The sequence below is a fragment of the Phalacrocorax aristotelis genome, chromosome 11 (assembly GCF_949628215.1).
Source record: "Phalacrocorax aristotelis chromosome 11, bGulAri2.1, whole genome shotgun sequence".
NCBI lineage: Eukaryota > Metazoa > Chordata > Aves > Suliformes > Phalacrocoracidae > Phalacrocorax > Phalacrocorax aristotelis.
Window position 1 is genome coordinate 19,774,028 of NC_134286.1, and position 17,513 is coordinate 19,791,540.

Here is a 17,513-nt window from a genome sequence, read left to right on the forward strand (position 1 = left end):
ACATATCGTATTGATTAACCCAATCATTTTGTTCTTTGTGGTTTTAAAGGTTGGTGTGTCTCATAGTAATCATTCACCTCAAGAACGTATTCTCTTCTGTGTATTTAGGTATGGGAAATAGGTATGGTGACTTTTCCCATGGATTAGATTACTCAGTAATTGCACTTTGCAGCTCTTAAGATTTTATTTTTATTATTTAAAGCAATAAAACTCACAGAAAATGTTTTTCAAGAACTTATGGTTTTTATCACGGAAGATTCACTGGCACGTAAGCCACAAGTGTCATGCCATGCCTTGAGGAAAACCATTTGAAACCATACATGTTTCAAAGCACAAATCTCTAATACCTGCTCCTAGCAATTAATATTAACACCTTTAAGAACTCCTAGGCCTTGGCGGTAGGAAAGAAATATGACCAGCACGGTAAGAGCAGGTAATGAGTGAAAGGAGTAGTTTGTTTTCTCTTGGTGTTTGATCTTAGTATCTTACTCTGTCTTTTGATTAGTACAGCAATATTCAGTTGGTCTGTATTATGCTAATCAAATTACACTCGGGTCTGAAGTTACACTTTGTGTGGGTACACTTGCCCAGTTAATTCAGTCATTATAAGGCTTGTCAAAGCAGGGGTTATTTTATTTACTGAGAACAGGGGATATAAATTAATTTTGCTGTTCTTTTTTTATCTGAAACTTTCAGTGAGTGAAACCCTTTATATCTACTGTTCTCACAACATTTTTTTTTTTTCTAATAGGTTGGCTGTTTTAAGTGTACTTAGACACGAAAGGCAACTCTAAACTGTGGTGGTAGATGTCAGCATCCTGTGTATTTTGGCAATCTCAGTGCCACTGTTAAGCATTCCACTTCCATAGTAAATTTCATGGCATTTAATGACAGTTGAATAATTGTACATCAATTTAGTGCCACATTAAAAGAATTTGCTGAAATTTCTTAATACTAGGCTTTCACAAAAAAATTAATTTTTGGTGTGGTTGTTTCTGGAACAAGTTCTGACAGGATCATGTCTTTTTGTTTCTGCCCTGGTCTACCATACCCTTCCTTTTTTTACCCCAAATACTTTGTTTTTGTTCTGGGATATGCATATTTCAGTTTTCTTAAGCTGTTCTGACAACAATGGTGTTGTCTCTTTAGTGGTTTATTACTTCTGCTACATGAAGTGTTTTTCTTCCGTGGTTCTCATGTTCACACTACTGCCACTTTTGCCAGTTCCTATAAAGAAAATTCTTTGTAGGTGCCCCGTTTAACGGTGATGTTGCTTACTTTGTCTTTATAGCAGCTAGTCTTTCATGAATGCGTCTGGGTCGTTTTCCTCTGTATGGATGTTAGCCTGTCAGATGTCTTTGGGAGAGAGGCTGAGTCATAAAATGCAGCCTTTTTCAGGTCTGTATTAGCCCAGGCATCTTCTCTGACATAAACCTACTAAGATCTGTTCACTCAAAATTTCATCTCTGATGTTTTGTTGGATGTCCGCAGGGATGAGAAAGTTCAGGGAAGTTACTGGTTTGTTGGTTTTAGGTTTTATGGTTGAGGGTGTTTTTAAGAGGGTTTTAGAAATAGGAAGTATAGAATATGCTTTTCCATACAGATAAGTTTTAGAGTGGCCTTCAAAAAAAAACAAAACAACTAGGAAAAACTTTCTGGAATTAGGATATAGTTGCCTGTTATTAAGGTTATCTGTCTGTTATGCAGTGCCTTTTGCAAACTGTTGTTCATCCTTGAAAGGTAAGAGTATGGGTTGGTTTTCTGGTGTCTGTTTGTTTGTTTGTGGCGGGTTATTTTTTGTCCATGATGTCTTTCTAGAAGGGTATTTTGAATGTTTCCCGTTGGGGTTTAGCTGTCTAGTTTGAACACCAAATTTACTAATGACAAGTTGTTGAGGTAACTACACTGTCTTAGCTTATGTAGCTCTATTTATAGAAAGAAATATCAACTCAGGCCTTAACTTTCAGACAAGCAGTTTTATAGGATTATTCTAATTGATTTTCTCTGCATCTCTTGTAGCTTGAATTGGCCTTCACTGAATGTGGGAAACTAAAATTGTGCTCAGTATTTCAGAGGGGAGCTTGCCAAAGCCTTGTATGATTAATATTTTTTGTCTTTCCAGGAAATACTTAGTCTAGCTCTTGGTACAGAAGGGCTAGCAAGGGCAAGCCTGTTTTTCTTCCAAACAATGCCTGTCACATCTGTTCTACCTACTGAAAATTGGCAAGTGGTAGGAGAGGTTTAATGTCTCTGAAACCCTGCCAGATGAGGACTGTGCTGGCAAGCAGGTTAAAACTTCAGAGGTCTATTTCCTTTGTCTGAATCGGTAGTAGGATTTATTTGACTTGTTTTATGGAGTGTGGACTATGTAGTTAAAAGCCACAAGAGCAATGTGGCTACAAGAGCAAGGCAGTGAACGCTTCCGAAAGTGCCAGCCTAATTATTTTGCTTGATGAAGGTTGTTTTTGTAGGGCAACTTGGGGAAATCCTGCTAAGACTGCGTAATCAAGATGAGTTCAAATTTATTGAGCTTTGAAGCTGTTTCCTTTGGTATGGAAGAAATATTTCTGTACTGGATATATGGCAGAAAGAAGGCAGGTTATGACTGGCATTTTTCTAGTTTTTTGTGGGAACCAAAGTAGCTCTGGTGTACCTTAGTCTGTATATTTTAAGCTTGGTGTTTTCTGTTACCTATCAGTTAAAATATTTGTCTCTACTGAATAATGTCACGACTGTGCTCTCAAAAGTCTTGGTAAGCTTATGAGTATTGGTCACCTAAAACTCATTAAGTGTCTCAAGTCTCAGCTGCAGTATCTAGTGCCTGACTTCCTACTGGATTTAAGTGTCAAGAAGCCTGGTTTTTTTTAATCTTCTTCATTGCTTTAAAAACAGCTTAATGTTTAAAAACTTCTAATTGGGTAACACTTTCTTCCATGGGGTTGGGGGGTATCTGTGTGGGTAGTGGAATCTGAAAAAAAAAACCAAACAACTTTATTTGAAGTGATGTTGCTAGTTTCTAATGTTTTAGGCTACCAAAGGCTTTGGAGTAATTGAGTTGGTTTATTGTGTAGTCATGTTGAGTAGCTACTTAGCCTGCAATAGTTTGTTGGGATCAGGCTGAATTTGATTGGTGGGGTTTTTTAATCAGGCCTACCATTCTGCTGTATTCAGGTGTTTTTAATGCAAGCCTTTGACTGTAAATATTTGAATGGAAAGTGATTGGCTTTTTGTTGTTGTGGGAGGAAAGGGATCAAAAGTGCAAAGGCTTCATTTTGGTACTTGTGCGAGTTTAAGGGAGTACTTCTTAATCAGCTGTAAGTATTGGATTAATCTTAACATAGCAAATAATCTTGCCAAAAACAAGAATGCAGCTTGTGTACACAGCAGACCTACTCCGGAGGAATCCTTACTGTGTGTCTCTGTGGTGCCACTCCTTTTAAAGAACCGCAGCTGGTTAGATAGAGTCCAGGTGTGCAGGATGGCAGCAAAACCCAAAGGCACAGTTATTCATGTGTGGGTTTTCGTTTTTAGTGGATGAGGAAACTAAACTGTGTACTAAACAATGATGTGTTGTCTAGAAGCAGTGTTTTATAAATACTTTAACTTTAGGCACCCAGCAGCTTGCTTGAAGCACTGGAACAGCATTTGGCCTCTGTGGAGGGGAAGAAAACAAAAGAAGTCTCTGCTGCCAGCAGGTGAGCACCCAATGAATTACAGCAATGCCTATACTTAGGATTTGTCACCTTCATACTAAGAGTTTTCAGGATTCAGTCATTTAGTGTTCCTGAATTTTACTCACTTCCAAATACATCTTCCTAGAAGTATAAATGAAGCATTTAGTGAGTAGTAGTGTGATAGCTTAGTCACATTTTAAATGTAAGTATGTCTGCCTGTGTCTCTGACAGACTCCTTATTAGGCTGTAACAAACCACTAAGCTGAGACCTTGTATATTTTTTTTAAGCTTTTACTTGTTTGAAGTCCTTTGGCTTATAAGACTCCTAAGGTATTTGGGTTTTGAGGCTTTTTTAATCACGGTATTTATCTTTACTGTCAACTATCTACCCCTCAGACTGAATTTATCTTAACCTGCTTATAAAAGTTCTTCAGTCCCTTCTCAGAACAGCCAAATTAGCATAGATGCTTTGTGCTGACGGGAATTGTGTAATTCTTTCTGTCAAGGATGGTATCTATATGTATGAACAGTACTTCTGACCGAAGAGTGAGAGATCTCTTTTGGCATAGGCATTCTCCCCCAGAAACTTGGTAAATATTGATAAATGTATGGGTGTAAGCTACATTCCTGAGTTGCTGTCTTGCTCCTCAAGATTTCTTTTGTTGCAGGTTCTGAGGGTTTACTACCACAGTATTCTGCTAAAAAGTATACTATGTAACTTGTGTGCTTTGTTTACTGTTATATGTGTAATAGGTACAAACAAGCTTTCTGTGCCTCTGGCACTTGAATGGAATAGAATTCCAGCCTAGTCTGTATGACCTTAAAGAAAAAAGACAACTGATGTGTTCTGCACTTTCTAGTTCCTACCAGCTGAAACTTGCAGGAGTAACCCTGTATACTCAATGCTGCTTTGTCACCAAACTCCCTCATTATTGGGTTGTCTGCTTTTCCCTGCCAGAGACTAAGGGTGGAAAAGGCTGGAGTGGAGGGGGAATGACACACAACTAGATAAGGCACTTGATCATTTGAACTCTGTGATGTATACCTGACTTTCTTAATAAAACTTTCTTATTTATTATTGTTTTTAGAGCTAGTGCCCTATCCAGTGCTGTTTCCACACTTGCCAACACAGGAATGTCATTTAGCAGGATGGATGAGAAAGAAAAGCAGCAGGCATTGGAGGAGGAGCAAGCTAGACTGCAGGCACTTAAGGTACTATATTTTTTTTTCTTAAAAGTTTGCATCCTGAGAATTTTTTTTTTGACTGGATACAGGTGAAAACCAGGATTGGCTTAAAATAGTGTATGGTGGGGGGAGCTCTATCTTAAGAGAGGCCATGGCATGATTCTCTAAGATGCAGGTGTGATGGCTGCCAGTATGTGGTGACCCTTCTGCCAGGATTATGATTTGAATAGTACACAGCTGATATAATTTATATTCTTCCTTATAAGAGATTGTTATTTATCTAAGATTCACAAAAGGAATCTTTCTAGGTTACACCTCAGCAGCTGAACACAGAGCATTGCCATTGTAAGACTGATTATTGGTAGGAGGGAATTATTTTTCCCCATGATATATGGAATATGGCTTTAGTGTGATTCTTCAGTCATGCTGCTCTAATGACAGAGCTTTAGTGTGTATTCTCCACATTTAACTGTGCTTATCTATAAGTCTATAATTCGGTTTGAAAAACGGTTTGAAATGTATTTAGGTATAATTTATGGACTTTGAAAATAAACATTTGAAAGAAAATCAGTGTGCTCTCTCTTGGTTCCTTAATGGGCTTTCCTTTGCTCGTTGGTACTTGCTGAGCAGTCGTCTTAATAAGATCCCTCTCATAGGGCCTGAATCCTGGTCTTTCAGGTCCTTTTAACTTGTCTATAACACTGTTTCCTGAGAACATACAAGGTATAAAATCTCAAACAAGGCAAGATGCTTCTCTTGCTGAAGGTTAAGTCTGTAGTTCTGTCACATCCCAGGCACATGCAAGTGGGTCAGTTGAGAATTTGTTCTTGTGTTGCTTTAACATCTCTAGACACACCTAAATGATGAAGCAGTTCTGCTCATGTCAGCTGGAGGCCACTTTATGAGAGCCTTAAAACTATTTGGAGTGTGAAAGTAAACTTTGACAGTAATGTAGAGTTGAGTTTCATCTCTGGAGTTATGGATGTCTGCTGGAGATTCTCTGCTTCCCTGACTTGGCATATTTTTTAAATCAATGTGAAGCAGGTTTCTTTGCTGTTAGGCTAGAATCCTAGTGTTCCTTGCTGCCTGCTGCTGAACTGCTTCGCTTGAATCTCAGCAGATGTTGTGATGATGATGTTGGGGTTTTTTGGTTGCTTTTTATTTTTTTCCAGGAGTTGCATCAGATGTCTCTCCTCTTCACTGTCCCACTTCTACTGTAATAGGACTTGTAGCTGCTGCAACAGAATAATCAAATCAGTTGATAAAAATTTTCACGGGGAGGGGAAGCTTGCTAGCTCACTCAGTGTTTTACTTGAGGAATGCAAGCAGTATGAAACATACGCCTGTGCTGTATACATGCAGTGGGCATATCTAGAAGTAATGAGGGATGCAAACCTAGAATTAGCAACGTAAGCTAGAGTTTTATTTTGCTAGTTTAAAAGCACCACTACATGGATGTTATTAGGATGCACGTTGTCAATCTGACTTCCGAACATCTGCGCTGAACTATGAAGAGATCCTAACAGTAGAGAGAGAGGGGTCTTCCTGAACAAAGGTCCATTGGCCTGTTTATCTGGGTGACTAGGAAGGGAGCCTAGAATGTGTAGTTTGACTAGAAGTGTTTTACTTCTAGGCAGTTATAGATGGTTTAAAAAAAATTATTTAAAACCTCAAGTCCCAGCCTGATTTGTAAAGGCTTTGTTAAAACAGATACTCCTATCTCTAATTTCAATCATCTTTCTGTTTTCAGGACTTTACAAAAAAATAACTTTATTCACTAAGACCATAATTAAAACTTCTTCTTGTAAAAGGTCTTCAGGACTGAAGGGTTAATAAAGTGATAAAACTACATTTTGCATTTTATGTCTCATCTTTCAGGAGCAGCGATTAAGGGAGATTTCTGTAGTATCAAATTCCACTTCCACATCAGCATCCCCAAGCACCTTATCAGGAAAAAGTGTGAATACCACTGTAGCTGTTGACCTCTTTGCAGTACCAGCACCCACAACAAACAGGTGAGAGATACTTTGCTTTCTGAAGCAAGCAGTTACTACATTGGCCCATAGCTCTGCAGTCAACTGCAAAGCACTGAGGCTAGTTACTTCTCAAGTACTTTTCAAGAGTAACCTTTTGCTGATGCTTTCCTGGTGTATTCACAAGAATTCTGGTATCGGTCAATAAGTGCTTAGTAGCTATTTTTGTTTTGTACCGCTGTTATTGATGGGCTACTGGTGACCAAGAGAAAGGGAGATTGGTGTGAATATTTGTATAACACAAAACCAAAATGTCTATCACATCTTCATGTTTCTCTTCTTATTCAGCATGCCCAACCTTTCTAGTGATCTTTTTGATCTTCAGCCTGCATTTGTTCCAACTGTGCAGAGTACTCCAGCTATATCAACATCAGCAAGCACTGCTTGGGGAGGTGAGCTGATAAGATGATTTGACTGTCTAAATGATGGGTGAATTCTTAGAATACAAGAATAAAATACAGTTTCATACTTAATTGAATCTACATCTTAAACCTTAATTACTCTGGATTCAAACATTTTTATCCTTGACATAATACAAGTCATCTGAAAGCTCTGGCAAACTGTTATAGAAAAGTTACTTCTTTTTAACACGTAGCAGTAGTGTCAATGAGCCGTAGATGGAATGAAGGAGCTACTCAATAAAGGGGACAGGTAGAAGAAATGGAACTAAAAATCAAAGTTTAAAAATGTTGGGAAATACAAACTAAGCAGATGTAACTGAAAAGATGCTGGACTAGTATTTCCATTCCATTAAGTGATCTTAATATACTTTTCATTTAAAGGGTGTTGGTGACTTCAAAGTTCTTAAAGCTGCTGTTTGCAGTTTCCTGGGCCCAGCATTCTCTCTACCCTCACCCATACCTCCAAAGAATAATCAGGATAGATGTAAAAGAAACGTATTAAATGCTGAAAGAAGGCAATGTTAGCACCATTTTATGTGTTGGTATTTTAATAGGTGGGATCGATACCCTTATGTGCTATTTAAAAGGTTCTTGAAGCCAAAAATGTAGTATCTAACTTTTTTGATAAATGTTCTGTCATTCTCCTCCTCCCACCCAATGGGAAAACTAGAATTATTTTCCCTAAATAAAGAGCTGTTATGATTTTTATCTGAAACTTAAGAACTTGTATCTTTAATGGGCAGATCACTAGGTGGAATATTTACAGTTTGACTTTGTCTAGAGATTCTCATTTTCAGTCATTTCAGTCTGTTTTTCTTTTCCATTGTTTGTACTCTGTATTCTTTCCTTCACTTCTGCATCTGCAAGGTCCTTTCTCGTCCTCAAATGGTTGTGTTGGTTCTCCACCTCATCTGGACATCTTTGACATGAAGCCAGTTGAAGAAGCTGTAAAATCTACTACCCCTTTCATCAATTCTACTTTTTCCTCCAAACAAACGGTGGAACTGTTTAGTGGTAAAAAACCCAAACAAAACACATAATTTCTTTGCGACTGGAGATAATAATGCTAATAAACTGGGCCCTGTAATCTTTTTGTGGTTTGGACCAATCTTCACTTCTTATTAACAAGTGAAAATGATGCATTAATTCCAGATGTAGTAGATGATCTGTTTCCTTAAAGCTTTATTTTTCCAGTTGAAATAACTCATTGTTCTGTTTAGCTTGCCCAACCTAGACTTATTAAGACTTGCAGTGTTGCCGGAATTCTTGCTGATTTCTTTCAAACTGCAACCTGCTTTCTCTTTTGTAATGGGAAATGCAGGAATAACTTGAGATTTTCAAATTTGTTAAATAAAAAAAAAATCCCTTTTTATTACTAAAAATTCTTAACTTCAGACTTAATTTTTGGGTCTCCTCTTCCTTTCTCTTTTAAACTGATCTTATTTTCTTCTCTCTTTCATGAAGATGACTTTAGTGGTAATAAACCTACATATGCTTCTGTGTATCATCCTCTGACTATTGATGGTAATTTGATTTTTTTTTCAATTTTCTGGATTCACTGTAACGAGTGTTATTACTCCATGGGTGTACTGATTACTCTAAACATCCTTTTCTCAGGTTTTCCTCTTCATTCAGCTCCTCCAAGTACCACCTCTTCAACAATAAATGTCGACTTTGATGCTGTTTTTGGAGGAAAATCTACAGCACCAGAATACAGGACTACAGGTGGTAAAAACTCTAGCTTCTGACACATTTACACCCTACAGGCAAATAGCTGCTTAACAACTTAGCATAATTGCTACTGCACTTCAAAATTTCATAACAATATATTTGCAAGCTCATCATAGGGCTGATAACAGGTGATCAGTTCAGCTGTAGTTATTTACTTTAAAATTAGCTTTGACCAATGTCATATACTGTGTAATAATGGTTTCTTCTCTTCTGGGGGGAATGAACTTGGAACATGGCCCACCGTCTCTTAACGGGTAAGTTTATGTTAATCTATTTTCAGTGCTTTTTCTTTCTTCAGTGTTTTCTCTTGATAATGAGTTCCTGCTAACTTCATTAAGAGGCGTTATAAAAATGCAAAACTAGTTGTGTGTATGTTGCTTGAAGAACAGCTGAGTATGATCTCTCTCCCGGTGCTCTTTTGCTGTGTATTTAATGTCCTTATGAACATACAGCAAAGGAACTCTCCTGTACGTTCAGGATGCTGGCAGTATCATGAAATCACGGCTATACTGAGTTATAAGAACACTTTAAAACTATCTAAACCTGAAGAAGGTTGTTTAAGGGGAGATTCATCTTACCTTCAGAAATACCATCAGTTACTGCTGAAGTAAAATTAAAGATTCTACTAGCTACAATATAGTATTCCATTAAAAAAGAGGTTAAACTATGGTTCTGTCTAAGCCTAAACACTTTCAGCATGTTGAACCTCAGCATATAAATGCTCAAACTACCTGGTGTTCTATAAAGAAAACGCCTCCCTGGCTTATGGATGTCTCTTAATAACTGTAGTGTAACTGTTTTGTTAACAGTTGCTTTTATGTTCTTTGCTTAGCTTTTAACTTTCTAGATGATGTATTGCAACCCACGGTAGCATCACAAAGTCAAAGAACCACTTCAGCCAATCAGCAGAGTGGAAAAATTTTGGCAAATGACCTCGATTCTTCACTTGCTAATCTAGTGGGAAGTAAGTGTGGAGCTTTGAAATATAACTTTCCCATTTGTAACTGAAAACAAACCAAGCTTCTCCCCACCCCCCCAAAATTAAAAATACTCAGCAATTTTGTCTGTTTCTTTTCCCCCCAGATCTCGGCTTTGGAGGAACTCCATCCAAAAAGTAAGTGCATATATGTACTTAAAATATTCATACATGACTGCTCGGTAGTCTCTGGCACAGTTTACCAGCACTAATGTGGCAAGAGTCTCAACTCATGAAAGTAATCTGCTACCAAGTACAGCATTGAAACAGTGAGTCTGTGGTCAGCCACCGTAACGTGGTTGACCTTACCTTCTGAAGTAATTCACTGTAGTTTTGCAATTGCTGTTATTGTTATTTAAGTATTTTTATGGAGCACCATAAAAGATATTGTGGTTACATTAAACTCCAACTAGTGGTTACGCTGTACAGTGTGGTAATGATAGTTTACTTTTAACACAAAACAGAACGCCCAGATTTCATACTTACTGGAACAGAGAGATGTAAGTAGTTACTGACATCCTGAGTGTTTCATCCACTCATAGATTTCAGCTGTGTACAGATATTAAGGCATGTCTTGGTTTTCCATTATGATGTTGTTACTCTAGCTGTTGACTCTCCATGAAAAGTAATACCACAGTTTCACTTCTAGATCGGATATGCAGTGGACCCAGCCTACAGAGAAAAAACTTACTGGTGGAACAAACTGGCAAGCAAAAACAAGCACATCGACCACATGGAACCCTACTCCCTTACCTGCTATTCCACATATGGTAACTTCTGTGCTATTGAAGTCATCTGTTGTTCTAGCAAATGCTACTTCCCTGTTTGAATTAACTTAAAAAGAATAGCATAGGCTGTTTGCGACAAGACTTGGGGGCAGGGGGAATGCTCATAGGATTGCTCCTCAAACTAAGTGAGGTAGAGACTTTAGTATGCTTTATTTTCCCTCGCTGTAAAATTTGACCATTAAAGACTGAAATAATCGGTCTTTCACTTGAGATATCTCTCACTTCATAAGTTCTTTTTGAGTTGAAACAAATGACCCCAAACCAGAAAATTTCTGATGTGCATGTTTGAGATGCCCCTGCATGTGCGCCCACACATCACACAAGCACCTTTAGGAATCCTAAGAATGTGTTTCAAGGGCAAAACTGCTGTTCCTTCCAGTTCTCGCTCGTCTTTCAGTTTTATCACATGAAACGCTGCTGCAACGCCTGCAAGGCACCTTAATTATCAGGTCAAGCAGTACTTTAGACTTTTGATAATGCTCAACAGCAACTTCATATTTTTAATACAGTACAAAATACTAAGTGGAAGTTTCATAGTTATTTAAAAGAGTAATTTTGATTTCTTGGAGGGATATTTGTAGACAACTGACTTTTCCTATGCTTTTAAAAGAGATGTTTCAAGTATCTTATATTCATATATATTGATACAAATAAAAATCATGTGTGAAATACAGCTGCCTTGGAGGGAAGGAGGATGTTCATCTGTTATATGTACAACTAGGGTAATGGCCATATTTACTATGAATTTTGGACTGCTGTCTGACTTCCATTTTCCAATGAGAATAGCTTTGCATGTAATGCCTATTTTCCTCATCTTCTGTGAGTATGCTCTTTCAAAATTGTCAAAGTTGAATAGAGTATTAAATGCAGTATTGGACTCAAACTCAGAAATTCAGATGAGAGGGTGTCTCAGTTGTATAGCGCTCCTTTGTGAGACTTCTGAGATCATAAAATCATTTTATCCCCTCTTGGTACTCTAGAATATGTTGTTAGTGTGCTGATGCATTCTTATTTTTGGAAGATAGAGGGCACCTTAGCACACATTGATCACTGTGGATTTGGGTTGTGTCTTTTTATTTCATGTGTTCATGTTTAATACTTTCTGGTCTAAGAATTTGAGTGCTTTATGCCAGGTACCTGCTCACTCATTTGCTTGGGATTCCAACAATTAATGATGCAAAGAACTAGCTTGGTTATGAGCATCTTTGAAGTCAGTACCCTAGTATTGGAAAGGTCTAACTGTCCTGGCTTGGTCTCTCTGGCTTTGAGTACTAACCCTCCAATTCATGTGTCGTCTGCATACTCCTTCATAGTTGAAGTATTTTAACCTGCACTCCATTTTTGATATCATGAGCACTACTTAACAACGCATGGTAATATGAAGTCACGCATTGCTGTCCCTATGAACAAAACCATATTGTGATGTGTTGCAGACATCAGCAGTTAGTATGTGAGCAACGTCTACCTGACTCAACATCTATTGCTGTTTGTTTCTTAAGCTGAATGGTCACTGCCTTCCTTGTGGGTTGTCTTTTTTTTGTTTCCCCATGCCATTCTCACACATAATGGGAGGAAGAAGGAATATTGCATGCCATGGCCTCTGAAGGCTTCTTACACAAATATTTGTGCGATACACTCAAATCTGGCTGGATTTAGTAAAATTTCTGTTTTTGCTCTAAGTCTTACTAGTGAACTTTCTAGGCAGGGAGCCTATCCAAGGTAACAGGCATAGTTACTGATGTCACTGTCCTTGCACTTTTTTCCCCCTCCCACTTTAATTGTTTTGATAAACGAGGTGAGCATAGTTTCAGACAGTTATGGTACTGGACTTGAATCCATCCCTTGGTTAGAATTTCTGGTTTGAATACCTCTTAAATAATTTTCTGTCCTTACTCCTTTTGCTGTGCCAGAATGGAGTACACTATCCTGGATATGTAAGTCAATTTCTTGTAAATACATTGGTTATTTTAAGTGTTGAAAAATGTATTTTTCACTTTTACGTAAATAACTAGTATGTGTTAGCTTATCTAAAATGCATTAAAATTTTCTTGATTGAAGGTACCTGCTCCTATCGCATACCCATTGACCACACCTCAAGTGCCTGTATATGGAATGGTAAGAAACGTGATTGCTTTGTATTCCTGAAAAACCTAATTGTCCCCTCCAGTGGGTTTCATGGCAGGCATTATTACGCACATACCATCTTGCAACTTAAATGCATTGTTTCATAAGTGTGACCTCATAGCTTCACTCTTATAATAGAGTGATATTATAGTTTCTTCACACTGTGCATTGGAAGAGATTACTCTAAATTTTATACAAATTTTATTAAAAGCATTGACTTTACTATGTGTGTGTATGCTTTACATGCTTATTTTCCACTAAACTTAAAATGCAAAAAGGTATATCTTCTGGAATTAGTTTGAATTTTATATACCTGTTTTGTGGTGTTTTTGTTTTTTCTAACAGGTACCTCCTCAGATTGGAGCTGCTCCCTTGATGGCACCCCAGTCAATGATGTATACGCAGCCTGGTCTAAGGCCAACAAATCCTTTTGCACCTGTTTCTGAAACTCAGGTGAACGGTTTTCTTTAATCTTGAGATCCCACTGAAGATTCAGTCTTGGTAAAAGCAACCAAATGTTTCATGAAGGGCTGCTAATGTATTTCTGCATTTGAGAGTGAGGGGTTCCTCAGTCAAGGGCAACAGCTTTTGCTGGCAAGGAAGCAAATTCAGATGGTGGGACCATGCAAACGTAGGAGGCAAGTAAGAAAGTAAAAATGGGAAACTTTGTGGCTAACTTCTTACTGTGTCAGTATTAAGGAAGTGGGAGTGATGAAGACATCTAGAATTTAGACTTACTGTGACATTAGCTGGGTACTTGGTTCAGTCATCCTGAGTAGAGCAGTGGTGAAAGCTTTCTGAAGGATCAGGTGGTGGTGCAAAAGGCATGGGAAGGAGATCATTCAAGTCAAAAAAACTGTGCACTCCTGCCATCCAAATATGTTGGTCTTAAAGTTCTTTGGGGATTTTTTTGAAGTGCCAAAACCCATAGTCTTACCTTAAAAGTAACAAGGCAGTTGAATAGTTTAATAATTCTAAAACCCTGAGAAACCATGTGTTACATAAGTAACAGCATTAATATGTATTTCTACTTCACAGATACAGTTTATGTAGAGCCGCCAAAGCAGCAAGATGTGACAACAACCAAATACTGGTAAAAAAGAAAGGACAGAATTTCAGTCTTTCCATGATGTTTTTCTGAACAGGGCAACTGTTTCTTCCCTGTATAATACAATATTATTTTGAATTGCAATGCTTTAGAGATTTCTTGTTTATAACAGTCACTGCAGTCATGTGAAGTCATGTTGGTTCACCGATTATTATTTTTTTTTTAACTGCTTAGCGGAAAACTGTTTTACTGAGGTTACCTCGAAAGGTGCAAGCTGGATTATCATCTTGAAAGCTGAGGAGGGGTTACGTGATTGCTCCACATTCTTATTCATCAGTGGATTACTATAGGAAGTTAACAGAGGATGTTGAAGCTATTTATTTTCTCCATAAATTCTGTGGCTGTTGTAACCAAGACACAAAACAAATGAAGTTGAGCAATAAAATTTTTATGTGCTCTAATAAATACTCTGATAGAGCAATGCTTGCATTATCATAAGGCCAATTTTGTGTGAAATCAGACAGCTTTTTTACATTAGAATAGCTTATAGTAATTTGCAGACTTTATAATGTGAGTTCAAAATGCTGTGAATCGATGAGATACATACATATTACGTATATATATTATACTATATATATAGAATAAAAATAATAAATTGCTCCATTGGTATGTCAGTGTTACGTGGCTAGTTGAAAAAGCCAGGCTCCAATATGGGCTGAAAGTCTGTGATGGAGGAGGGGGAACAAGTGAACACACGGAACAGCATGTGCAGCCTCCAACAGGTGAAGGCAGCTGTGCTTCTATCGACTGTCTTCTCTGCAGATAGCGTCTTTCCTCGCTCGAGGAAGGGTAGCTTTGGGAGCAGCGAATGTAGGTATCCCCAGTAGCAGCAAATGGGAGCAATTTGAAAATCTTGTTGCTAACTGCAAAAGAGGCAAGAGGTCCAGGTTTTTTTACAAGTCCTTTAGGTCAAAAGAAGCAAACCTTGCAAAAGTGCTGACACTTTTGAACTGGCACTTACACTGAAATGATCTGGCTGTCAAGAATAGCTTGTGCTGCTTTTCAGAAATAAGAACCTAGTTGTAAACCATATAAAAGTAGTTATTTTTAAATGTGTAAATATGTGCAAACTTCTAGAAAAATCTTTTCTTTGCTGCAGTAATTTTCTTCTGTAGTAATTTCAAAGTAAAAATGCTATGTTAAGAAATCAACTCTTTTTGAGAGGAAAAAATCTTTTAAATCAACTGATTTATGAAGTATGCTATTCATGATGGGTCAGATGTGTACAGACTTCTGGCACGTCTTTTGTATTTAAGTCTTTCTCCAAAACCGGAATAGGCAATGAAAATGCCTTGTCTTGTATTTTTAATGTCCAATAAAAAGTGATAGCATTTAAAAAAAAAGATGGTTAGTAACAAGTAAATAGAATTGAGCAACCTTTCTTCCACCAGTTTTGTGGCAGAATACAATTTAAAGCTCTCCTGTAAAATGACTTCTACTAATCATTAACATAAAAGCTGTTCTTTCAAAAAATTATTAGTTTTCTATCATTACAATAAGTAGACCTCCAGAGTAGCATGTCTTTTGGGGAGTCTATAATTGCAGAAATATCTCTGACTCTCACTGTAAATGCAAATAGGCCGAGAATCTTTCAAACTGTCCTGAAAGGAACTTCTGAAATACAGCCCTTTCCTCATAGTGGGAACAAGCCTTCTCTTTTTCTAAATGCTTAATTCTGTCCAAAGAGTGTAAAAGCAGTTTTTCTTAACCCTATGGAAATACTTTTGCCAAGTGAAACAACTGAAAAGAAGCAAAATTTAAAAACCACCCCCCCAGCCCTTGGAATCTGTAACCACTAACATCTTGGGAAATGTAACATTGCAGAAATTTAAAACTTAAAAGTTTCTGAATGTGTCTTGATATTAAAAGAATTTGGATGGGTGTATAGCAATTCAATGTTCTAGTCTGAATTAAAAAGGGCTTCAAGCTTTAATCCACCTTCATTGGGTTGAACAATTGTACAATTTTAAGCCAATGAGTTTTTCAGTGCCTATAGTTGCCCTCCGCATGATGAGGGAATAGATGCCATTTAGAATGGGTCGTTGTGTTGAGGGGACTGTTTGTTTAGATCAATGGAATTTGCTATTCCTTATTCAGCATTGAAGTGTCTTGAGTTCAGATTAGACCAGTAGGCGTAGTAATAAATGTCTGGGCATTAATGACAGAGCGCTACAGTCAGGCAGTTCCTAGCACTGTAAGCTGTCAGGTCTTTCTCTCATACTGAGTTGTATAAGTAATAATCCGTTATTTTAATAAAATATGCAAATAAATGCCTGGCAAACAGTATATATTTGTTATAACTTTATTGCAGAGCATTCTGAATATCTGGAGTGTAGTTCTCTCAGAAATGGATTTAGTACTAGGTATAGTTTGCACTACTTCTGATTTGCTCTGGATTTTTAATGGTTCTTTGGTACGCTTTCTTGTAGCAAAGCTGTCTGATACCAATTCATTTAGTATTAAAAAAGGAGAAACAGCCACAAAGTCAATCCTAAAAACTTCAAAAGCTACCATCTTTTTAGTCTCGTTCAGAGTGTTTGATGCATTAAAGCACGGCATTCAGATTTATCCTTATGAATAAAAGATGGATTACACACTTCTCTGCACAAAAGTGCACAGGGTTGCTTTTTGCCAACGTCTTCCTTGTGCACGTATGGGAATGCATAAAATGGCAGAGGACTGTGTTTTAAATAACATAGGTCATACATTGGAAATAATAAACCAAGGGCTTGGTATGCTGTCAAGGCTTTTATGGCTCAGAGCTTGTTCTCCCAAAAAAACCACTTTGAAGACAAAGGTTGTTCTTGAGGGTAACTGTAATAGCCCACAAGAGCTGTTGTGGTGAGAGGCGTATATAAATGTGACTGTCCCTTCTGTTCCCTTCCGACTCATTTGATCAGAATCCTGTTCCGAATACTTCAGAACGCAGTTAATTAAGTTGTCACTCCGTGTTTGTCGGAACAAGGAGGAAGACTCGAAGTATGCTGTGTGCTTTGCATTAATTGTACTTCAGTGGGTTGTTCAAGCCTAACTGTCGGGACTTCTTGCTGCTACGGGGAGGCTGTCTTTCATGGGATATGCCATAAGATAACTTCTGGGGGGATTTGGGGAGGTTGGTTGCGTTAGGCCTGTTGGACTTGAAAGTGTACCTCTTTTTAAATAACCGGGGTTTTCTAATGTTCTCTAGATATAGTTTGACTTTGCCTCCGAGAAGTTATGGAATTGATTTTTTTTTTTTATTTTGGACACATGTACTAGAGAAATGTGTTCTGTGAGCATAGTGGTGGAATACTTGTAGGTAAAAAATAACAAATGGAGTTTTGTTTAAAAAAAAACCACACCCCAAAAAAACCAACAACAAAAAAAACCTGACAAGATTGAATACAGGGTGTACCCCCGTCTGGGTTTTTTGATGTGTGGCAGGGAGGGTGGGGTTACAATTAGAATAGTACGCACTGTGGATCGGTGCTGAATTTGTACATAAAAAGGAAAA

General features: G+C 37.7%; 1 protein-coding gene across 6 annotated transcripts in view; it reads left to right on the forward strand.

Moving 5' to 3' along the window:
• LOC142063427 (phosphatidylinositol-binding clathrin assembly protein-like) overlaps nt 1-14,441 on the forward strand; it is a 28,701-nt gene extending 14,260 nt beyond the window's left edge. The window contains exons 9-21 of one of the 6 annotated variants that reach the window (XM_075107189.1): nt 3,610-3,695; nt 4,763-4,886; nt 6,738-6,874; nt 7,181-7,284; nt 8,161-8,307; nt 8,758-8,817; nt 8,911-9,021; nt 9,872-9,988; nt 10,108-10,138; nt 10,650-10,770; nt 12,847-12,903; nt 13,258-13,365; nt 13,951-14,441. In XM_075107189.1, coding sequence (XP_074963290.1) covers nt 3,610-3,695; nt 4,763-4,886; nt 6,738-6,874; nt 7,181-7,284; nt 8,161-8,307; nt 8,758-8,817; nt 8,911-9,021; nt 9,872-9,988; nt 10,108-10,138; nt 10,650-10,770; nt 12,847-12,903; nt 13,258-13,365; nt 13,951-13,965 — 1,218 coding nt within the window. In that variant the 3' untranslated portion in view covers nt 13,966-14,441. The remainder of the gene's footprint in view (nt 1-3,609; nt 3,696-4,762; nt 4,887-6,737; nt 6,875-7,180; nt 7,285-8,160; nt 8,308-8,757; nt 8,818-8,910; nt 9,022-9,871; nt 9,989-10,107; nt 10,139-10,649; nt 10,771-12,846; nt 12,904-13,257; nt 13,366-13,950) is intronic. The other 5 variants (XM_075107190.1, XM_075107191.1, XM_075107192.1 and 2 more) reach the window with 5 other exon arrangements.
• Nucleotides 14,442-17,513: the final 3,072 nt, after the last annotated feature.